Source organism: Giraffa tippelskirchi, chromosome 12 (assembly GCF_054371585.1).
Source record: "Giraffa tippelskirchi isolate mGirTip1 chromosome 12, T2T-mGirTip1v1.2.pri, whole genome shotgun sequence".
Lineage (NCBI taxonomy): Eukaryota > Metazoa > Chordata > Mammalia > Artiodactyla > Giraffidae > Giraffa > Giraffa tippelskirchi.
The window spans coordinates 233,246-258,517 of NC_137286.1; the positions used below are offsets into that span (position 1 = coordinate 233,246).

The window sequence follows — 25,272 nt, forward strand, 5'->3', positions numbered from 1 at the left end:
CACAGGGCTGAGGTCTAGAAGATGAGGCTGTGGGGCCTTGTCCTCTGCCTGGTGACAGCTCCCCAAGGGGAGGGTCTCAGGTGCAGACACAGGTCTTTTGGTATGTTTGTGGCTGCAGGTGACTGACAAGGACGGATTCTCCTTGTCCCCAGGTGTCCTGTCCCAGGTGAAGCGGCAGGAGTCGGGCCCAGAACTGGTGAAGCCCTCCCAGACCCTCTCCCTCATCTGTGCTGTCTCTGGTTACTCCATCACCAGTGGTTATGGTGGGAACTGGATCCACCAGTCCCCAGGGAAGGGGCTAGAGTGGATGAGATGCATATATTATAATGATGGCACTTACTACAGCCCTTCTATCAAGAACTGCACCTCCATCTGCAGAGACACATCCAAGAACCAGTTCTCCCTGCAGCTGAGCTCTGTGACCACTAAGGACACAGCCACGTATTACTCTGTAAGAGACACAGGGAGGGGAAGTCAGTGTGAGCCCAGACTCAAGCCAGCCTGCAGGAGATAGGCCAGGGGATGCAGGGGGGTGCTTGGGACCCACAATTGTTTCATCCCCAGGAGCAGGTGCTGATGGAGATTAAGGGCTGGTTTCCTGTCAGGATCTGTGTTTTCCTCTACATATAATACTTCCCCTTGGGGAACAACTCTGGCCTCAATATTCTCTTTTTTAGCTCTTAGTTCTTTGACCTAGAAAGATTTGTTGGAATAAGAGAAAATCATTTTCTCATGCAGAAAAGCAGAGTCACTTACTGTCACTTTCTTCTGTCCCCAAATTCCAAGTAATTTTCAAATCTATGGAAGTAAGTCAGCTAAATCCATGCAAGGGACTCTATGGGACTCAAGAGTGTGGCTCAGCACAGGTCAGTAAGCAAGCCTGCCAGGAAGTAGCCACACAATGTACCTGGTGGAAATCAGGCAGCAGAGACAGGAATCCACGACAAGAGGAGACAGCCCCCTGGTGCTGGTGCTGGTGTCTGTACACGCGCCCTCAGCGTCAAGTTTGGTGGACACGGTGAAAGGGTGAAGAACCACAGTAAGCCTTGGTTCAACCTGAGTATGTGCCCGTGCACACATAGACACACACACACACACACACACACACACACACACACACACCCAGGGGATTTACTACCAAACCCTTCATCATGTCCTGTATCCAGGTGTCTTTCGAGAAGAGGGAAATCCTCCCAGCAAATCAGAAATGATGACTGAGTCAGGAGTGCAGACCTGATCAAGACACCTGCTTCTACTCGGGTTCAGGGGTGTTGGAGCGATGAGGGTCCTGCTCACAGGAGAGGCTCCTATGAGTTCAGTCTCACACCTGAATCAAAAGAGAGAAACCATGTTTCTTATTGAATCTCCAGTGTGTGGGCAGAGGAGAAAAGGAGGAATAAGCCTTAAGGGGTCAGTAGTCATCAAAATACAGAGTCTGACATTTTATTCTTCTTAACCAGAATAAGAAAGGATGGAATAAAGAGGTAAACAATCACTAAGGGTGGGATAACCCGAGTCCTTAGAAAGCAAGAGGACTGGTGACCTGTAAGCAAGCAACGATACCATTAAATTCATGATGGGATTAGAGGGCGGTTTAGCCCAGAAACCTGGGTGGAAGATGCCCACTGTGCAAGGCCATGGCTTGTTTTGAAAGCTTTGGGTCTGCTGTGTGCTCCTACAATGAGGAGAGTCCACCGTATCTAGGAGAATCTTCAGTGTAAAGGGCTCTACTGAAGTACAGAGCTGAAAAATTGATGCATATGAAATGTGGTGCAGGAGAAGAGTCTTGAGTTTCCCTTGACTGCAAGGAGATCAAACCAGTCAATTGAAAAGGAATCAACCCTAAATACTCATTGGAAGGACTGATGCTGATGCTGAAGCTCCAATACGGTGGCCACCTGATGCAAAGGGCTGACCCACTTAGAAAGACTAATGCTGGGAAAGATTGACGGCAGAAGGAGAAGGGGACGACAGAGGACGCTGTGGCTGGATAGCAGCGCTGGAGACACTGGTGGACGGGGAGCCTGGCGTGACGCAGCCCAGGGGTCTCAGAGAGTCAGGCGTGCCTGAGCACCTCCATCAGTGCCTTATCATTTGTTTGTAGGAGCCCGTGTGCAAAAGTGTGCAACAGCATTCTGACATGCTTAATTTTCATTATAAATATTTTCCACAGACTTCCTTGTAATTAAATGAAATAACATTTCAAATTAAAAATTCTGTGGTGTGAGGCCACATCTTCACACATTGAACTCACAGACTGAACTCACACACGAACCCACAGACCCTTGTTCTGACACAACACATCTGTGTGCAGAAGAGGTCCCTGAACCCTAGGACCTGTTATATTTCCTTCTATGAGAACAGGAAATTATATGAGTCTCCTAACTCCACCAGCTCATGAAGTCCAGGTCAGATGCTGGGGCATCTCTGCAAATGCAGGTCCTGATGCCCCTTGGTGAATAACAACAGTCTCACCTGCTCCAGGTGTTGGAGGCCACACCTTCCCTTCCCTGCCTCACAGCATCGGCTCAGTTTTCAGGTCCAGACCAGAGAGTCTAGATGTGGCCTGTGATTCTTGCTCTTCCTGCTTTTGTTGAATGTCTTATTACCTATACACAGGCAGGGCAGGTTCTTTCTGAATTAATTTACTCACTCATATTATTGAAAAGATAGAAGATGTTTGAGGAGGCCTTACAAAAGACTGAGAAAAGAAAACAAGTGAAAGGCCAAGGAGAAAAGGAAAGATATACCCATCTGATAGTAGAGTTTCAAAGAGGAGGAAGGAGAGATAAGAAAGCCTTCTTAAGTGAACAATGCAAAGAAATAGAGAAAAACAATAGAATGGGAAAGACTAGAGATCTCTTCAAGGAAATTAGAGATACCAAGGAAATATTTCATGCAAAGATGGGCACAATGAAGGACAGAAATGGTAGGGACCTAACAGAAGCAGAAGATATTAAGAAGAGGTGGCAAGAATACACAGAAGAACTATACAAAGAAGATCCTCATGACACTGATAATCAGGATGGTATGATCACTCACCTAGAATCAGATATCCTGGATTGTCAAGTCAACTGGGCCTTAGGAAGTATCACTATGAACAAAGCTAGTGGAGGTGATAGTATTCCAGCTGAGCTATTTCAAATCCTAAAAGGTGATGCTGTGAAAGTGCTGCACTCAATATGTCAGCAAATTTGGAAAATTCAACAGTGGCCACGGGCCTGGTAAATGTCATTTTTCATTCTAATCCCAAGAAAGGGCAATGCCAAAGAATGGTCAAACTACTGCACAATTGCACTCATTTCACATGCTAGCAAGGTCCCCCAATCCTCAAAATCCTCCAAGCTAGGCTTCAACAGTACATGAACTGAGAACTTCCAGATATACAAGCTGGATTTAGAAAAGGTAATGGAACCAGAGATCAGATTGCCAACATCCATTGGATCATAGAAAAAGCAAAAGAATTTCAGAAAAACATCTACTAATGCTTCATGACTATGCTAAAGCCTTTGACTGTGTGGATCACAACAAAGTGTGGAAAATTATTAAAGAGATGGGGATACCAGACCACATTAACCTGCCTCCTGAGAAAACTGTATGCAGATCAAAAAGCAATAGTTAGAACAGATCATGGAAGAACAGATTGGATCAAGAATAGGAAAGGAGTGCATCAAGGCTCTAAATTGTCACCCTGTTTATTTAACTTATATGCAGTGTACATCATGCAAAATGCCGAGCTGGAATCACAGGTTGAAATCAAGATTTCCAGTAGAAATATCAATAACCTCAGATATGGAGATGACACCACTCTTATGGCAGAAACCAAAGAGGAACTAAAGAGCCTCTTGACAAAGGTGAAAGAGGAGAGTGAAAAGGCTGGCCTAAAGCTCAGCATTCAGATTACTAAGATCAAGGCATCTGGTACCATCACTTCATGACATATATGTAGGGAAACAATGGAATCAGTGAAAGACTTTATTTTCTTGGGTCCAGAATCACTGTGGATGACTGAAGCCGTAAGATGAAAAGATGCTTTGCTCCTGGGAGAAAAGCCCTGACAATCCTAGACAATGTATTAAAAAGTAGATTCATTACTTTGCCAGCAAAGGTCCGTATACTCCAAGCTTTGGTTTGTCCATTAGTCATGTAAGCATGTGAGAATTGGACCATAAAGAAGGCTGAGAGCTGAAGAATTGATGCTTTCAAACTGTGGTACTCTTGAGAGTCCCTGAGACTGAAAGGATATCAAATCAGTCCATCCTAAAGGAAATCAGTCTGAATGTTCATTGGAAGGACTGATGCTGAAGCTGAAGTTCCAATACTTAAGCCACTTGATGGGAAGAGCCAATTCGCTAGACAAGACGCTGATGCTGGGACAGATAGAAGGCAGGAGGAGAAGGAGATGACAGAGAATGAGATGGTTGGATGGCATCAGTTTGAGCAAGCTCTGGGAGATGGTGAAGGACAGGGAACCATACTGCCGTCCATGGGGTCACAAACAGTCGGGCACAACTGAGCAACTGAACAGCACCAACAATGAATGTTATTGAAAAGAGAGAAGTAATATGGTACATTTAAGGACTCTCTTCATGAAATGGAATGGAGGAAAGGGTTTTTCATAGGCAGCAGTTTCCACTTCAGTCGGTGTACAGGTGAGATCCCCGGGCTGAGGGAGAGCTGACCTGTCACAAAGCTGCAGTGTTGATCTCTCAGGAAGGAGTGGACCAGGGTTACATGGACAGGGTGGCATCAGAGACACGGACACACACTGGTCTTTTCTGGCTCCCGGAGAGATAACACCACTGATGACACTGATGACAGCACTCACCAGCCCTGGCAAACCCACTGTAAAGTCCAGATATGCTCTGACGGTCAACATCCCCAGTCTACCTCCTCACAGACTGAAATGCAGGGGCTGAGGCCACAGCCTCAGGGCCACAGGCAGACAGGGGAGCTGTGCTCTGCTCTCCAGCCCTGCTGACTCATAGGAGCCCAGGCTCCGTCCAGGACGCAGAGACCGAGGACGCGGGAAAGCTGCTCTCAGGGGGGTTTGCAAGGGAACCGGCTTCCCGAGGGGGGGCTTTCCCCTGACCTTGCCGCCCTCACCCTCTGCACGCCGTTCGCTCTGAAGCTTTACTCCCAAGAACCATGCATGTCCTCTCACCACCGTGGCGGGGACTATGTTCCCTGAGCTCCCATCTCATGGCACGGACACAGCGAGGAAGAAAGAATCACCTGGAGGAGGAGGGAGTCTGTGCACAGTGACCAGGGCACCTGCCAGCATGTTGGGGCACTGAGGAGCTCCCAGGAGCTATCTGTCCTCAGGTCCGGTAGCCTTGGGGTCCTCAGTGTCCACCCTCAGGGAGGGGGTCCTGAGGTTCACGTGTTCCTGCAGACACTCGTTGTGCACAGGAAAATGCAGGGCAGGCCCCTGGGCAAGTCAGCCATGCTGGGAAGACGAGCATCTCAGCAGAAATGTCTACTTTGTCACAAAAATAATGCTGTGTTTAATTACTATGAATAAACCATCCCTAGAGTGATTCTTCATGATATTTAAACTGTTCCAGATGCAAAAATAGTCATGAAAGGTAAGGGAAATATAAATGCTTTGGGAATTCTGATAAACATTCATTTGGACCCAACTCTATTTGTATTCAATGTGATTATTACTTGTATATTTTGTCTCTAATGTTTGAATATGGAGTAAGTAAACATAAGCTAATCAGAAAAGAAAAAAATAAGAGCTTGTGTCTGACAACTCGGTGGTCCCTGAGTGTGCGCTGGGCGTTTGAGGAGTAAAGGTAAGCAGCTCCATGGCGTTCAAGTCTCTTCCCAAATCTGCCATTGTTCCCTGACAGCATCATCTTCCCCAACCAGCCCTCCCTCATCATTCCATTCCTCGGTAAGCAGTCTCCCTGGCGTGGGGAGGGGGTCCCCAGGAGGGGGCTGAGTTCTCTGAGGGCACAGTCAGCACCTCCTCACAGGGGAGCCCCAGAGACAGGGCCTCCCTTCACTACATTCTGCTTTTTATACAGAGCTCCCGCCCATATGCAAATATCCGCCCAGGTCACCAGGTGGAAACAAAGCACCGGGTCACTTAAATTCAGGCTTCCCCTCAGGCCTGAAGAGATCTGGGCAGTGGTGACTCTCATCTGCTCGAAGATGAACCCGCTGTGGACCTTCCTCTTTGTGCTGTCAGCTCCGGGAGGTGAGTGTCTCTGGGTCAGACATGGACACGCGGGGAAGCTGCATCTGAGCCCCCGAGTCACCGTGCTTCTCTCTGTCCACAGGGGTCCTGTCCCAGGTGAAGCTGCAGGAGTCGGGACCCAGCCTGGTGAAGCCCTCACAGACCCTCTCCCTCACCTGCACCGTCTCTGGATTCTCATTAAGCAGCTATGCTGTAGGCTGGGTCCGCCAGGCTCCAGGGAAGGCGCTGGAGTGGGTTGGTGGTATAGGCAGCGGTGGAAGCACATACTACAACCCAGCCCTGAAATCCCGGCTCAGCATCACCAAGGACACCTCCAAGAGCCAAGTCTCTCTGTCACTGAGCAGCGTGACAACTGCGGACACAGCCGTGTACTACTTACTGTACAAGAGGCACAGTGAGGGGAAGTCAGTGTGAGCCCAGACAAAAACCTCCCTGCAGAGGGGCCCAGGACCAGCAGGGGGCGCGCGGGGCCCACCACGGTCAGGTCTGGGCCCAGGAGCAGGCGCACTGGGGGCGCTGCTGGGAGGAAACTCAGAATCTGTGACTTATCTTCCCACCCCATCGCTTCCCTGGAAAACCTCTTTTGTGTCCTTAACATTTCATTATTGTGGTTTACATTGCTTTCCTAAATCTTTACATAGTTTTTATTTTGCTTTAAACATAGTTGTCTGTGTGTGTGTGTGTGTGTGTGTGTGTGTGTGTGTGTGTATCTGTGTGGATCATATAACAACACACACACATAATCCAATACTCATTAATTGTGTGTTTTCTGTTTTATTTTTCTTCTTGTCAAAGAAGCTCAATACAACTCTGAGTCTCACCATCATTTTTTTCAATTAATTAATTTTTTTACTGAAGGATATTTGCTCTACAGACTTTGTTGTTTTCTGTCAAACCTCAACATGAATCAGCCATAGGTATACATATATCTCCTCCCTTGTGAACTTCCCTCCCATCCCCCTCCCCAACCCACCCCCTAAGTTGATACAGAGCCCATATCTGAGTTTCCTGAGCCTTACAGCAAATACCCATTGGCTATGTATTTTACATACAGTAATACAAGTTTCCATATTATTCTTTCCATACGTCTCACCCTCTCCTCCCCTATCCCCATGTCCATAAATCTATTCTCTATGTCTCTATCTCCATTCAGTTCAGTTCAGTTCAGTCGTTCAGTGATGTCTGACTCTTTGCGACCCCATGAACTGCAGGAGGCCAGGCCTCCCTGTGAGTCACCAACTCCTAGAGTTTACTCAAACTCATGTCCATTGAGTCGGCGATGCCATCCAACCATCACATCCTCTGTCATCCCCTTCTCCTCCTGCCTTCAATTTTCCTAGCATCAGGGTCTTTTCAAATGAGTCAGCTCTTCGCACCAGGTGGCCAAAGTATTGGAGTTTCAGCTTCAACATCAGTCCTTCCAATGAACACCCAGGACTGATCTCCTTTAGGATGGACTGGCTGGGTCTCCTTGCAGTCCGAGGGACTCTCAAGAGTCTTCTCCAAACCACAGTTCAAAAGCATCAGTTCTTCGGCGCTCAGCTGTCTTTATAGTCCATCCCTCACATCCATACATGACCACTGGAAAAACCATAGCCTTGACTAGATGGACCTTTGTTGACAAAGTAATGTCTCTGCTTTTTAATATGCTGTCTAGATTGGCCATGACTTTTATTCCAAGAAGTAAGCGTCTTTTTGTTTCATGGCTGCAGTCACCATCTGCAGTGATTTTGGAGCCCAGAAAAATAAAGTCAGCCACTGTTTCCATTGTTTCCCCATCTATTTCCCACGAAGTGATGGGACCAGATGCCATGATCTTAGTTTTCTGAATGTTGAGGTTTAAGCCAACTTTTTCAGTCTCCTCTTTCACTTTCATCAAGAGGCTCTTTAGTTCTTCTTCACTTTCTAGCATAAGGGTGGTGTCATCTGCATATCTGAGGTTATTGATATTTCTCCTGGCAATCTTGATTCCAGCTTGTGCTTCATCCAGCCCAAAGTTTCTCATGATGTACTTTGCATACAAGTTAAATAAGCAGGGTGACAATATATAGCCTTGACGTACTCCTTTCCCTATTTGGAACCAGTCTGTTGTTCCATGTCCAGTTCTAACTGTTGCTTCCTGATCTGCATACAGACTATTCAAGAGGCAGGTCAGGTGGTCTGGTATTCCCATCTCTTTCAGAATTTTCCACAGTTTATTGTGACCCACACAGTTAAAGGCTTTGGCATAGTCAATAAAGCAGAAATAGATGTTTTCCTGGAACTCTCTAGCTTTTTCGATGATCCAGCAGATGTTGGCAATTTGATCTCTGGTTCCTCTGCCTTTTCTAAAACCAGCTTGAACATCTGGATGCTCAAGTATTGCTGAAGCCTGGCTTGGAGAATTTTGAGCATTACGTTGCTAGCATGTGAGATGAGTGCAGTTGTGCTGTCCTATAAGTAAATTCTTCAGTACCATTTTTCTAGATTCCATATATTCCATTATATATACATTAGAATACGATATTTATCTTTGCTTTCTGATTTACTTCACTCTGTGTAATACGTTCTAGGTTCATCCACCTCATCAGAAGTGATTCAGATGTGTTCTGTTTTATTGCTGAGTAATATTCCATTGTGTATAAGTACCACAACTTCTTTATCTATTAATTTGTCGATGGACATCTAGGCTGCTTCCATGTTCTAGCTATTGTAAGTAGTGCTGCAATGAATAATGGGTTACATATGTCTTTTTCAAGTTTGGTTTCCTCAGGATATATGCCTAGCAGTGGGGTTGTTTGGTCGTATGGTGGTTTTATTCCTAGTTTTTTAAGGAATCTCCATACTGTCTTACCGGAGAAGGAAATGGCAACCCACTCCAGTATTCTTGCCTAGAGAATTTTGTGGATGGAGAAGCCTGGTGGGCTGCTGTACATAGGGTCACACAGATTCGGACACAACTGAAGAGACTTAGCATGCATGCATGCATTGGAGAAGGAAATGGCAACCCACTCCAGTATGCTTGCCTGGAGAATCCCAGGGAAGGGGGAGCCTGGTGGGCTGCAGTCTATGGGATCGCACAGAGTCAGACACGACTGAAGTGACTTAGCAGCAGCCGCAGCATAATGTCTTACACAGTGGTTGTATCAATTTACATTCCCACCAGCGGTGCAAGAGCGTTCCCTTTTCCCCAAGCCCTCTTCAGAATTTATTGTTTGTAGACTTTTGGCTGATGTCCATTCTGACTGGTGTGAGGTGATATCTCATTGTGGTTTTGATTTGCATTTCTCTAGTAATGAGTAACGTCGAGCACCTCGTCATGTGTTTCTTAGCCATCTGTATGTCTTCTTTGGAGAAATGTCTGTTTAGGTCTTTTTCCAACTTTTTAATTGGGTTGTTTTTTTCTGGTGTTGGGTTGTGTGTGCTGCTTGTAGATTTTGGAAATTAATGCTTTGTCACTTGTTGCTTTTCCTATTATTTTCCCCCATTCTGAGGGTTGCCTTTTTGCCATGCTTATAGTTCCCTTTGCTGTGCAAAGGCTTTTAAGTTTAATCAGGTCTGACATGCTTACTTTTGTTTTTATTTCCGTTACTCTACAAAATGGGTCGTAGGGGATCTTGCTATGATTTTTGTCATCGAGTGTTCTGCCTGTTTTCCTCTAAGAGTTTTATAGTTTCTGGTCTTATATTTAGCTCTTTAATCCATTTTGAGTTTATCTTTGTGTACGGTATTAGGAAGTGTTCCAATAATAGTCTTTTACATGTAGCTGTCCAGTTCTCCCAGCGCCATTTATTGAAGAGGCTCTCATTGCTCCATTGTATATTCTTGCCTCATTTGTCAAAAAATAAGGGACTCATAGGTTCATGGGTTTATTTCTGGGCTTGCTAACTTCTTCGATAGGTCTAAATTTCTGTTTGTGTGCCAGTACCATACTGTCTTGATGACTGTAGCTTCGTAGTATAATCTGAAATCAGGAAGGTTGATTCCTCCAGCTCCATTCTTCTTTCTCAAGACTGCTTTGGCTATTCAGGGTCTTTTGTGTTTCTATATGAATTGGGAAAGTTTTTGTTTTAGTTCAGTGAAAAATGCCCTTGGTAATTTGATAGCGATCACATTGAATCTGTAGATTGCATTTGGTAGTATACTCATTTTCACAATATTGATTCTTCGTACCCAGGAACAGGGAATATCTCTACATCTGTTCCTGTCGGCTTTGATTTCTTTCTTCAGTGTCTTATAATTGTCTGTGGATAGTTCTTTTGTCTCCATAGGTAAGTTTATTCCTAGATATTTAATTCTTTTTGTTGCAGTGGTGAATGGGATTGATTCCTTAATTTCTCCTTCTGATTTTTCATTGTTAGTATATAGAAATGCAAGTGATTTCTGTGTATTGATTTTGTATCCTGCAACTTTGCTAAATTCACTAATTTGCTCTAGTAATTTTCTGATACTATCTTTAGGGTTTCCTATGGACAACATCATGTCATCTGCAAACAGTGAGAACTTTACTTCTTCTTTTACCATCTAGATTCCTTTTATTCCTTTTCTTCTCTGATTGCTGTAGCTAGGACTTCCAGAACTATGTTGAATAACAGTGGTGAAAGAGGGCACACTTGTCTTGTTCCTGATCTTCAGTTCACTTCAGCGCTCAGTCATGTCCAACTCTTTGCAACCCCACGGACTGCAGCACGCCAGGCCTCCCTGTCCATCACCAACTCCCGGAGTTTACTCAGACTCATGTCCATTGAGTCAGTGATGCCATCCAACTGAAAGGCTGCTGTTGAACCACGAAAGAGGCTGGGATTCTTGGCCTCTGGAGGAGAAGAAATCAATCCGGGGCCAGAGACGAGGCTTGATCACTCAGCACTTTTGTGTAATAAAGTTTTATTTAATTATAAAAGAGATAGAGAAAGCTTCTGACATAGACATCAGAAGGGTGCAGAAAGAGTGCCCCCCTCGCTAGTGTTAGCAATGGAATTATATACTTTTTAATTAGTTATTACAATGAATCAAAAGAATGTCTGGAGGTTGTAAAGATTTTACTGGACCCACTCCCATAATTTACATTTTAAGATAAGAGGATTAGCCAGAAGGTTTTCAGGAAGGAGAAACTGTCCTCGAGCAGGATACATTGTTGTTAGATAATCCTTAGTACAGAGTTTAAACTGAGGTGTTTGTTGTGTAATCATCAGTTCCAGGCTTAAAGATAAAAACGTTTATGCAACTAAGACTAAGGAATGTAGTGGGGAAAAAAAGAGAATTCCAGCCCCTTATCTCCTCCTCGAGACCCCAGATCCCTCTCTCCTTGGGGACCCCAGACTTCTTATCAACCTGCCTAGGACTTGACCCCTCACAACCATCTCATCCTCAGTCGTTCCCTTCTTCTCCTGCCTTCAATCTTTCCCAGCATTAGGGTCTTTTCAAATGAGTCAGCTCTTCGCATCAGGTGGCCAAAGTATTAGAGTTTCAGCTTCAGCGTCAGTCTTTCCAATGAATATTCAGGCTTGTGAGACTCACGTTCTAGCCCATATTACTCTGCTGACCATTGTGTCAAGTTCCTACACATGCATGGCTGAAATCAACACACACTTATTCCCTTTCAGTCCACAGTTCAAAGTCTGAAATCAGTTTCACTGGATTGGAATCAAGGTGTGGCAGGACCACACACACCTCAGTCTCTCAGGGAGTGCTGTGGTCTGAATGTGCCCACAGAATTCGTGTTTGGAATTCCTGTGCACCAAGGATAATGATGTTAGAATCGGGGTCTTTGTCAGGTGCTTAGGTCATGAGTCTCCATAAATGGGGTTCGATTCGCTCTAAGAAACCTCGGAGAACATGCTTGTCCCCTCTGCCAGGTGGGGACCCAGAAGGAAGGTGCCTGGTGTGAACCAGGAAGGGGGCCCTCACCAGAAGGCAGCCTCACTGGTGTTGACCTGGGGCTTCCAGCCTCCAGGACTGCAGGAAATAAAGGCTTCTTTACAGACCACCCCACCTGAGCTCTTGTATGCACTCTGAATGGATAAAGTCAGGGACAATCTGCTTCTTTGCCATATCCACTCTAGAGCTGCACTGCCCACTTCCCCTGACTCTTGGCCAATTCCTTCATCTGCACAGCCCAGCAAACACCTTCCATCAGTGGTCACTTCTCCCAGGGTCTGATGCTTTTGGCCTCCCTCTGATGAACACTTTTGTGGTTTCAACTGGAGCCACATGATAATCCAGGAAAATCCAAAATTTCTAGACCTCTAAATTAGTCTCATTTTCCAAAGTCCCTTACGCCATGTGAGATGACATTCATAGACTCAATGAACGATTCAGACACACACTGTCCACCTTCAGCCCTGCAAATCCTCGTGTCCATCCTGCAGACCCATTATACTTAGCAAATCCCAGCAGGCCTCTAAGATGTCAACTCTTAGAGAAGAAAGAGCAAATTTGGTCTAAATACCATCAACTCCATGTCCCAGATCTAATCCTCTACCTCAGCTATGGGTGACGATTTGTGTTCTAAAATACAACTGTAAGACAGGCATATCTCAGCTACAGACATTTTCATTCTGTAAAAAGGATAAACGTAGGTCAGAAAGGATCACTGGCCCCAGTGCGTGTGTGTGCTCGGTCACCTCAGTCACGTCTGACTCTTTGTGACCCTATTGACTCTAGCCCACCTGGCCTCTCCGCTCATGGGAGTCTCCAGGCAGCAACACTGGAGTAGGTTGCCATGCCCTCCTTTAGGAGATCGTCCCAACCCAGGGATCAAACATGAGTCTCCTGTGTATCCTGCGTTGCAGAAAGATTCTTCATCGCTGAGCCACCGGGGAAGCCCCACTGGGCCCGGACAGTGTTTCAATCCACTGAGGCAAACTCTACGAAGCCTCAAGGTCTGGGAATCATCTTCGGCTCCTGTTCCAGCCTCTGGGCCTGTTGGTCTGCTCCCTTACTTTCCGTTCCTTTTTGTGGAAGGTGGTCCATGTTTGAAGCTGAGCACTTTCACCAGCCTGTTGCCTGCTGGTGGATTTTGAGAGTCTAAAACCTATGTTGGGTGCATGTATATTTACAAGTGCTATGTCTTTTTCTTGGACTGATTCTTAGATTATTATGTCCTTCCCTGACTCTTATAACAGTCTCTATTTTAGAGTCTCTTTTATCTGGTATGAGAATTGCTACTCCAGTTTCGTTTGATTTCCATTTACATGGAATATCCTTGTCTATTCTCTCACTTTCCATCTGTTCGTGTCCGTAGGTCTGAGGGAGGTCTCCTCTAGACAGAATATACGGGTCTTGTTTTTGTTCAATCAGCAAAGTTCATATCTTTTGGTTGGAGCATTACTCATTTTACATTTAAGGTAATTATCAATATGTACGTGGGTTATCATATAGGTCACTGTGAATGTTGATCCGTGACCCTCAAGTGAAAGACAATTGATGATGGAGTAGGATCCTTTTTCTACATTGTTGAATTTAATTTACTAATACTTTGTTGAGGATTTTTGCATTTAAATTCCTCAAAGGTTGTTTTGTAGAATTCCCAAGCGAAATTGTCTGTTCCTGGACTGTTCCTGGAACTTTTTAAGCTGATTGTTATAAAATTCCATTGAGACACAAATGATCGGTCTTTTCAAGTTGTCTGTTCCATCTTGATTCAGTTTTGAAGGTTTTGCAGTTTAGGAGTTTGCCCATTTCTTCCGGATTGTCCAACTTGCTGGCACACAGCTGTTTGCAATAGCCCCGTGTGATGTGTTCCGTCTCTGCGGTATTGCTTGTCGAATGCTATGTCTCCTCTTCTATTTCTTATTTTATTCCAGTACTTTCTTTCTTCTTCTTGGTGAGTCTGGGTAAAGATTTATGATATTGTTCGTCTTTGCAGAAAAAACCCAACAAACCAGCTTTTGGTTTCACTCACCTTTTTCATTGCTTTGTGGTTGTGTATGTCTATGTTCATCTCAATATTACTGATTTCTTCTCTATTTTTTTGTTATTTCCTTCCTTCTACCGTCTCTGGGCTTTGTTTGGTCTTTTCTCTAATTCCTTTAGTGAGTAAGTTAGGTTGTTGACTTCCAGTTTCTTGAGGAAGGCCTGTATTGTTATCAACTTTCCTCTTTGATCTGCTGTGCTACCTAGATTTCAGAGGTCAAATTGTCTTTATATGCAGAAGACGTAACACTGTGGATAGAAATCCCTCAAGACTCCACACAAAGCTACTAGACCACACTTATCCAGAGAGCCCTGAACTCAACAGGTCAGAGTGGGTACTGGCATCTGATGGCTCATGGCTTAGGACTTATTGAGGATTCTCTCGATCCCACTTCTAATGCTATAAACTAAACCCCATAATGGACCAACCGGCAGTGGTTATGGGGATGTGGTCGGCAGTCTTCCAGTCCCTTGAGATGAGAAGCATATTTGGATTTTACAGGCGGTCCAATGGGATCACAAGGTCAGAGAAAGTGGAGGAGAGAGGAAAGCCTGTTGGGTGATGCAGGACAAGGCTCCACGGGCTTTGTCGATGGAAGAAGGTGTTGACGGGGGAGGACACATCTAGAAACTCAGTGACTTGGATGCCAGAGGGTCACAGCTCCAGGGTCATTCCCTGGAGCCTTGATCATGTTGCTTAGCATCTGGAACAAGTGACCCCACAAACTCTGAGGCACAGTGAGGTGGGGCCTCTCCCCAGAGCACATTCACGTGTCGGGAAATGGGATCTGGCACAGAAGACATGCTGGTGCGGAAGTGCCATGGCCAAAGACAGACCAGGAAGGGCTTTTCATAGACAGTAGGTTCTACCTCAGTCAGTGTACAGGTGAGATCCCTGTGCCAAGGAAGAGCTGACCTGCTCCAGACCCGAAGGGGTGGCATCTCAGGGCAGGAGTGGGCCAGGGTTACATATACAAGGTATCAGTCACATATGGGGACACACACTAGTCTTTCCTGGCTCCAGCAGAGATAACACCACTGATGACACTGATTACAGCACTCACCACCCCTGGCAAATACACTGTAAAGTCCAGACGTGATCTGACGGTCGACATCCCCAATCTACTTCCTCACCGACTGAAATGCAGGGGCTGAGGCCACAGCCTCAGGGCCACAGGCAGACGGGGGAGCTGTGCTCTGCTCTCCAGCCCTGCTGACTCATAGCAGCCCAGGCTCAGTCCAGGACACAGAGACCCAGGACCCGGGAAAGCTGCTCTCAGGGGGGTTTGCAAGGGAACCGGCTTCCCGATGGGGGGCTTCCCTTTGACCTTGCCGCTCTCACCCTCTGCAAGCCGTTCATTCTGAAGCTTTACTCCCAAGAACCATGCATGTCCTCTCACCACCGTGGCGGGGACTATGTTCCCTGAGCTCCCATCTCATGGCAGGGACACAGAGAGGAAGAAAGAATCACCTGGAGGAGGAGGGAGTCTGTGCACAGTGACCAGGGCACCTGCCAGCATGTTGGGGCACTGAGGAGCTCCCAGGAGCTGTCTGTCCTCAGGTCCGGTAGCCTTGGGGTCCTCAGTGTCCACCCTCAGGGAGGGGGTCCTGAGGTTCTCGTGTTCCTGGAGACACTCGTTGTGCACAGGAAAATGCAGGGCAAGCCCCTGGGAAAGTCAGCCATGCTGGGAAGACGAGTATCTCAGCAGAAAGGACTACTTTGTCCAGAAAATTAACTGCATGTTTAGTACTTATGAACACCCCACCTCCAGAGAATCTCTTGATTTTAAACTATTTCAGATGAAGAAATGGTCTTGCCAGTTAAGGGAAATAAAAAATCCTTTGGAGTTATGATAAATTTAAATTACACTGAGTTTTATTTGAATTGAATGCAATTATCACATACATTTTCTCTCCTGTTTTAATATCCTGTTCATGAATATAATTAATGCAGAAAACACCAATAAATAAGAGTTTCTGACAACTACGCAGACACCGCATCTGCGGTGTGCACTTGACAAGTGAAGAGACGAGACTCATGTGATTACTCTCGGCCCAAAATATGTGCTTGATATTTGATCACATCATCTTCCCTGACCAGCCCTCTCTCATCATTCCATTCCTCGATAAACAGTCTCCCTGGTGTGGGGAGGGGGTCCCCAGGAGGGAGCTGAGTTCTCTGAGGGCACAGTCAGCACCTCCTCACAGGGGAGCCCCAGAGACAGGGCCTCCCTTCACTACATTCTGCTTTTTATACAGAGCTCCCGCCCATATGCAAATATCCGCCCAGGTCACCAGGTGGAAACAAAGCACCGGGTCACTTAAATTCAGGCTTCCCCTCAGGCCTGAAGAGATCTGGGCAGTGGTGACTCTCATCTGCTCGAAGATGAACCCGCTGTGGACCTTCCTCTTTGTGCTGTCAGCTCCGGGAGGTGAGTGTCTCTGGGTCAGACATGGACACGCGGGGAAGCTGCATCTGAGCCCCCGAGTCACCGTGCTTCTCTCTGTCCACAGGGGTCCTGTCCCAGGTGAAGCTGCAGGAGTCGGGACCCAGCCTGGTGAAGCCCTCACAGACCCTCTCCCTCACTTGCACCGTCTCTGGATTCTCATTAAGCAGCTATGCTGTTCAGTGGGTCCGCCAGGCTCCAGGGAAGGCGCTGGAGTGGGTTGGTGCCACATATGGTGGTGGAAGCACATACTACAACCCAGCCCTGAAATCCCGGCTCAGCATCACCAGGGACACCTCCAAGAGCCAAGTCTCTCTGTCACTGAGCAGCGTGACAACTGCGGACACGGCCGTGTACTACTGTGCAAGATGCACAGTGAGGGGAAGTCAGTGTGAGCCCAGACAAAAACCTCCCTGCAGAGGGGCCCAGGACCAGCAGGGGGCGCGCGGGGCCCACCACGGTCAGGTCTGGGCCCAAGAGCAGGCGCACTGGGGGCGCTGCTGGGAGGGAACTCTTGTTAGGGTCTGGCCTTCTCTTCCTGACCAGCGATTTCCTGGAAACCTCTTTTGTGTCCTCAATGTGCCATTATTGTGGCTTATACTGCTTTCATAAAACCATACATAGTTTTTATTTTTCGTTGAAGTATACCTGTGCTTGTATATATATGTCTGTGTGGAATATGTACCGACACACACAACTCTAAGACTCACCGTCATTTTTCATGTGAGTCCAAAGTTCTCAAGTCTAGTGAATGACCCAAGAAGTCCCAGGAGATCTATAAATATTACCTTTTTTGTTTCTGTACATGTTCAGTGAAAAAATACACCCTCCTGCTTTCAGTCAACCTTCACAAACAGTTTGAATTCTGCAAGTTGTAGAGTTATAGACTGTAATGTGATGTCTGATAGGAAATTATCCTCATTATTGATGGACTCCATATTTGCAACTTCACATACTAGCGAGTTTACACCTGTACCCCAAATTTGACCCCAAAATGGGCAATGACCTTCACCTATATCCATACGCTCTCTCAGCAGGAGTGAGATAATCTTCATTTCCTCTTTTCTCTCACAGGCTGGTTGTAGGCACGTTCTCTATTCTAAGCAAGGATGGTGCAGGAATGTCCACATGTCCAACCTGGCGAATGGCTTAGTATACTACACAGCCAATAAAAAAATAAAAAGTATCAGGGAAAATAAAATTTTGGACATAAAACAGATTTCCAGGCATTTCAATAGCAAAAATTAATTTGTTTAGGACCAACCAAGAATTACAAATTGGAGTCTGCAATTATAATGAGTCACGTGCAATATCCCAGTAGAAGTGGAGAGACTATCTTTTGCATCCGGGTAAAAAGTGAGGTGGCAGGGCTCTTGTAACTAAAACTCTGGTTTTCCTTTAGCTGAGTTTTTGCCAGAAAAGAAGAGGTAACATTGTTCTTGTTGGATGCAGGGATTGTCCAAGGGCACGAAAACTCCGCCTCCTGTTTACTGGGTTTTATTTAGCTGTACTTTCTCTTGCTTCTCCTCCTCCTCATGCTTATTCTAATTCTTTTACACTTTCCACTTTTGGTCAAGGGCTTTCGAGGTGGCATTACTGGTAGAAAAAAAAACACCTGCTAGTGGTCAAGTCTCCTGCCAGTGCAGGAGAGTTAGGAGACGAGGATTCGATCTCTGGGTTGGGAAGATCCCCTGGAGAAGGGCATGGTAATCCACTCCAGTATTCCTGCCTGGAGAATCCTATGGACAGAGGAGCCGGCTGGATTACAGTCCATAGGGTTGCACCGAGTCAGACACGACTTCAGCAACTTAAAACACATGCACTTTTTCATGACTGTTCTGAGAAAGTGATGGATACTTAGGCTTTTAAGCGTTTGTCTCTCAGTGACAGGAGGCACTTTTCTGGGTGCAGTGTCTCGTTTGGGGGAAAGTGCGCAGACTGTAAGTCTGTAGATGTTGCATTTAGGCAAGAAGAGGACTTAGAGGGAGAGCTCGTGGGCACTTTTTAACTAAATCCCCTTGTTGTCAAGATCACAGTCATTGGAAAGCACCTGACATTTCACATTATCATCCAAGGTTTGGCAGGAAAATGTCCAATAGTTCTGGTCTGGATGTTGTAGAAAGTTCTCATGACATATCCTCTTCAGCTCTGAAATCTCATTATACTCAGGTCACCGTTGAGGTGCAGGTCCATTCAGGGCGCAGCTGTTGTTCAGGTGCATTATGGGGACCCAAGTTCCTATTCTCTGGAGGGTTGGTTAGCAGTGCTTGGTAGGGTCCTTCCAGTGAGGTTGAGGAGTTCTTCTGGGGCTCTTGTCCAATAGATGAAGGTGCCAGCTGGCAAAATATGAGGCTTAAGTCTGTCTCCTGAGAGTCACTGCCAGCAAAAAGGGGACACCAGAGGATCAGGTGTCAGGAGGTGTCCGTGAGTGTGAAGCAATCACGATGGACGTCACTGGTGATGAGGGAGGAGAGTAGTTGTATGAAGGTCACAACGAGAAGAAGAAATCTTGTGAGAAAGAGTGAATAAAAAGACCTCTTGGGGTGAGGTGGCTCACTGGGCATTGTTGAATGTGGTAAAGGGTCTTAACCAAAAGGGCAGTGGCCATAACGACTCTAAGGCATCGGGCCGATCCACAGGCCCCAGCATCTGTTGCCACCCTATGCGTCTGTGGTGGTCCCTTGATTTCAGTGAGTCCTCCAAGAGAACCCCTGCATTTTTTACACAAAAGGAAGCATGGAGTCTGCTAACTGAGATGGCCAGAGGCATGCGGCCTCTAAAACTCTCCTTTAAGGACTTGAAAGCTCTGTCATCTATTTCTCCCATGAAAGTGGGTCGGGATTGAAATTGTTGAGAGAATCACATCTAGATAATAAAGAATTATGAAATCCAATGTCAACAATAGTCAACTCGCCCATGAAGAGCCTCGCTCAGGCATTTATTTTTGGGATTTAGGAAATTTTGGACACCGTGAAGCCTAGATATAAGCACAGCCCCTTTTCTGATATCAGTTCAGTTCAGTTCAGTTCAGTTGCTCAGTCATGTCCGACTTTCTGCGACCCCATGAACTGCCGCACGCCAGGTCTCCCTGTCCATCACCAACTCCCGGAGTCTACCCAAACCCATGTTCATCGAGTTGGTGATGCCATCCAACCATCTCATCCGCTGTCGTCCCCTTCTCCTCCCGCCCCCAATCCTACCCAGCATTAGGGTCTTTTGCAATGAGTCAAACCTTCGCATGAGGTGGCCAAAGTATTGGAGTTTCAGCTTCAACATCAGACCTTCCAATGAACACCCAGGATTGATCTCTTTTAGGATGGATTGATTAGATCTCTTTGCAGTCCAAGGGACTCTCAAGAGTCTTCTCCAACACCACAGTTCAAAAGCATCAATTCTGCGGCGCTCAGCCTTCGTCACCGTCCAACTCTCACATCCATACATGACCACTGGAAAAACCATAGCCTTGACTAGACGGACTTTTGTTGGCAAAGTAATGTCTCTGCTTTTAAATATGCTATGTAGGTTGGCCATAACCTTCTTTTCAAGGAGTAAGCGTCTTTTAATTTCATGGCTGCAGTCACCATCAGCAGTGATTCTGGAGCCCAAAAAAATAAAGTCTGACACTGTTTCCACTGTTTCCCCATCTATTTCCCATGAAGTGATGGGACCAGATGCCATGATCTTAGTTTTCTGAACGTTGAGCTTTAAGCCAACTTTTTCACTCTCCTCCTTCACCTTCATCAAGAGGCTCTTTAGTTCTTCTTCACTCTCTGCCATAAGGGTGGTGTCATCCGCATATCTGAGGTTATTGATATTTCTTCCGGCCATCTTGATTCCAGCTTGTGTTTCTTCCAGCCCAGCGTTTCTCATGATGTACTCTGCATATAAGTTAAATAAGCAGGGTGACAATATACAGCCTTGACGGACTCCTTTTCCTATTTGGAACCAGTCTGTTGTTCCATGTCCAGTACTAACTGTTGCTTCCTGATCTGCATACAGGTTTCTCAAGAGACAGGTCAGATGGTCTGGTATTCCCATCTCTTTCAGAATTTTCCACAGTTTATTGTGATCCACACAGTCAAAGGCTTTGGCATAGTCAATAAAGCAGAAATAGATGTTTTTCTGGAACTCTCTTGCTTTTTCAATGGTCCGTCGGATGTTGGCAATTTGATCTCTGGTTCCTCTGCCTTGTCTAAAACCAGCTTGAACATCTGGAAGTTCACGGTTCACGTATTGCTGAAGCCTGGCTTGGAGAATCTTGCGCATTACTTTACTAGCATGTGAGATGAGTGCAATTGTGCGGTAGTTTGAGCATTCTTTGGCATTGCCTTTCTTTGGGATTGGAACGAAAACTGACCTTTTCCAGTCCTGTGGCCACTGCTGAGTTTTCCAAATTTGCTGGCATATCGAGTGTAGCACTTTCACAGCATCACCTTTGAGGATTTGAAATAGCTCAACTGGAATTCCATCACCTCCACTAGCTTTGTTTGTAGTGATGCTTTCTAAGGCCCACTTGACTTCACATTCCAGGATGTCTGGCTCTAGGTGAGTGATCACACCATCGTGATTATCTGGGTCATGAAGATCTTTTTTGTACAGTTCTTCTGTGTATTCTTGCCACCTCTTCTTAATATCTTCTGCTTCTGTTAGGTCCCTACCATTTCTGTCCTTTATCGAGCCCATCTTTGCATGAAATGTTCCTTTGGTATCTCTAATTTTCTTGAAGAGATCTCTAGTCTTTCCCAATCTGTTGTTTTCCTCCATTTCTTTGCACTGATCGCTGAGGAAGGCTTTCTTATCTCTCCTTGCTATTCTTTGGAACTCTGCATTCAGATGGGAATATCTTTCCTTTTCTTCTTTGCTTTTCGCTTCTCTTCTCTTCCCAGCTATCTGTAAGGCCTCCTCAGACAGCCATTTTGCTTTTTTGCATTTCTTTTCCATGGGGATTTTCTTGATTCCTGTCTCTTGTACCATGTCACGAACCTCTGTCCATAGTTCATCAGGCACTCTGTCTATCAGGTCTAGTCCCTTAAATCTATTTGTCACTTCCACTGTATACTCATAAGGGATTTGATCTAGGTCATACCTGAATGGTCTAGTGGTTTTCCCTACTTTCTTCAATTTAAGTCTGAATTTGGCAATAAGCAGTTCACGATCTGAGCCACAGTCTGCTCCTTGTCTTGTTTTTGCTGACTGTATAGAGCTTCTCCATCATTGACTGCAAAGAATATAATCAATCTGATTTCGGTGCTGACCATCTGGTGATGTCCACGTGTAGAGTCTTCTCTTGTGTTGTTGGAATAGGGTGTTTGCTATGACCAGTGCGTTCTCGTGCACTAAATGTCACATATGAGTTTGACAAACTACAATTTTTCTTTAGTGACCTCTTGCTTCTTTAAGGCTTATCTTAATACGTGGATGCTGTTTCCAACCAGAAAGTTTGAGAAGCAGAGAAAAGAAGAACATTTCCACATATTGCAACAAAATAGAACTCGTAGAACATTGTATTTCATCCAGATCGGCATTCTGGAATATCCAGAAATAAACAGGCATCTCAGTAAAGAGCTGAAACTTTCAATTCAGTCACTCAGTCCTGTCTGACTCTCTGCGACCGCATGGATTGCAGCACGCCAGGATTCGCTGTCCATCACCAACTCCTGGAGCTTGCTCAAACTCACGTCCATCAATTTGGTGAAGTGATCCAGCCATCTCATCCTCTGTTGTGCCCTTCTCCTCCTTCCTTCAATCTTTCCAGCATCAGAGTCTTTTCCAATGAGTCCGTTCTTCGCATCACGTGCCAAACTCTTGGAGTTTCAGCTTCTTGTCAGTCCTTCCAATGAACCTTCAGGACTGATCTCCTTTAGGATGGACTCGTTGGATCCCCTTTAAGTCCAAGGGACTCTCAAGAGTCTTCTCCAACACCACAGTTCAAAAGCATCGATTCTTCAGCGCTCAGCTTTCTTTATAGTCCAACACTGACATCCATACATGACCATTGGAAAAACCATAGCTTTGACTAGACAGATCTTTGTTGTCAGAGTAATGTCTCTGCTTTTTAATATGCTGTCTAGGTTAGTCATAATTTTTCTTCCAAGAAGCAAGTGTCTTTTAATTTCATGGCTGCAGTCACCATCTGCACTGAGATTGGAGCCCAAAAAAAATAAAGTCAGTCACTGGTACCTTTGTCTCCCCATCTATTTGCCATGAAGTGATGGGACCAGATACCATGACCTCAGTTTTCTGAATGTTGAGCTTTAAGCCAACTCTTTCACTCTCCTCTTTCACTCTCATCAAGAGGCTCTTTAGTTCTTCTTCACTTTCTGCCATGAGGGTGGTGTCATCGGCATACCTGAGGTTATTGAATTTCTTTCGGCAATCTTGATTCCAGCTTGTGCTTCCTCCAGCCCAGCGTTTCTCGTGATGTACCCTTCAAACTCTGTGTTCATGATACAGGTCTATTTGTCAACTCTGATGTTTGAAAGTTTATTCTCTAAGTCTATGCTTTGATTCCTGTGTCAGTGTTATTGTTCCCACTGCTGTTGTCAGGACAGAGTTTTAATAAATACAAAAAGTTAGAAATGATTTATGAATCATGTTTGCGGGTTGATATCTAAAAATTCATTCTGAAGCTCAGGGCACCAATAACTTCACTCTGCTGACCCAGTCATCTTGATGAAATGAAGTCTGGGCCGAAGAAATGTCCACCCGAGGAGCACATGAGGCCCAACCCTGTACTCTGACTGAGCCCCAGCCTACAGTAGGTCAACCCTCCATACATGTGAGTGTGCATTGTAGGAGGAGAGCCTAGAGATGAACTTGAGACCCTCGCAGGGACCCTGCATGGGACAGGGTGGGCTCTCTCAAGGCACAGAGTGTTAGCAAAATAAGGGGCGACTGTCACTTTAAACTGCCTAATGTTGTGATTGTTTCCTTTGCATCAGAAAACACCTGAACATTTTACACGTTTCCATATGGGACTACTTCCCCATTTCATAAATGGTAAGTGTATGGCACAGTTGGACTGGTGACTGGACAAAGGTCACACTGTCGTTTGAGGTGCTATGAGACAGTCCCAGGTCAGAATCCAGACACAGTCGTCCTAGCAAGACACAGGGAGGATCTAAGTTCTTGGGCAGGAGTCCTGGGCTCCCAGGTAGGAAGACACGCCTGTGTGCCTGGCGAACAACACCAGCTGGTCACACTTGAGCAGGACCATTCTGACACCGGTGAGGACAGTAGTTAGGAGACCGTGAACGCTACTGCGCCTTTTCTTCACTCGACCTCATGGAATGCATTTCAGTTTAATTTGGTGGTGGTTTGATTCTATTCAGGGGCCTCTGCCCTAGCTAAGTTAATATTATTCTCTTTCACTCTCTAAGCATTTCTGTCTCTCCAGGACGTAAATCCATCACTTGTCTTATTACTGTGATTATCTGATAAATTGATGAGAAAAACATCTACATTGCTTCACTGACTATGCTAAAGCCTTTGACTGTGCGGGTCACAACAAACTACGAAAACTTCTCAAATAAATAGGCATACCAGGCCGCCTTCCCTGCCTCCTGAGAAATCTGTATAGAGGTCAAGAAGCAATAATTAGAACTGGACGTGGAAAAATGGACTGGTTCAAAATTGGGAAAGGAGTACGTCAAGGCTGTATATTGGCACTCTGCTTATTTAACTTACATTTAAATGTTGGGCTGGATGAAGCACAAACTTGAATCAAGGTTTCCAGGGGAAATAAGAATAACTTCAGATATGCAGATGACACCACCCTTGTGACAGAAAGTGAAGAGGAAATAAAGAGCCTGTTGATAAATGTGAAAGTGGAGAGTGAAAAAGCTGGCTCAAAACTCAACATTCAAGAAACTGAGATCATGGCTTCCGTGAACTATGATCATAATCACTTCATAGATAATAGATGGGGAAACAGTGGAAACATTAACAGGCTTTACTTTCTTGAGCTCCAAAGGCACTGCAGATGGTGACTGCAACCATGAAATTAACAGAAGAAAAGCTATGAGCAACCTCGACAGCGTATTAAAGAGCAGAGACATTACTTTGCCAACAGAGGTCCCTATACACAAAGCTATGGTTTTTCCATACGTTGTGTTTGGATGACAGAGTTGGACTATCAAGAAAGCTGAGCGCTGAAGAAATGATGCTTTGGAAGAGTGGTGTTGGATAAGACTCTTGAGAATCCCTTGGACTGCAAGAAGATCAAACCACTCAATCCTAAAGGAAATCAATCCTAACATTCATTGCGAGTACTGATGCTGGAGCTGAAACTCCAATACTTTGGCCACCAGATGGGAAGAGCCAACTCATTAGAAAAGACTCTGATGCTGGGAATCATTGGAGGCAGGAGGAGAGGGTGGGTGACAGAAGACGAGATGGTAGGCTGGCATTACCGACTCAAATCCATGAGTTTGAGCAACATCTGGGAGACTGGGTAAGACAGCAACACATGGGGTGCTTCCATCCATGGGGTCTAAAAGAGTCAGACACCACTCAGTGACTAAACAATAACATTTGATGAGATTTTGATGAGATGTAAGTTGTCCATTTTGAGTTTTTTTGGTAAAGAACATTAGAAAGAGAAACATTTTTCAGCTTCTTGTTCTCTATGTCTCCAAGAGGAATAGCCCTTGTGTATGTGGTTTATTGTCTCAAGTACCACATTAAAGCTGTTATACATGCAAAAATGGATGACTTGGAATTTCA

General features: G+C 45.5%; 1 gene segment (V, D, J or C); it reads left to right on the forward strand.

Annotated features, from left to right (window-relative positions):
- The first annotated feature begins 16,450 nt into the window (after positions 1-16,450).
- Positions 16,451-25,272, forward strand: part of LOC145530217 (Ig mu chain C region membrane-bound form-like) — a 193,135-nt gene continuing 184,313 nt past the window's right edge. The window contains 2 exon segments of the C gene segment in view: positions 16,451-16,533; positions 16,616-16,923. Coding sequence covers positions 16,917-16,923 — 7 coding nt within the window.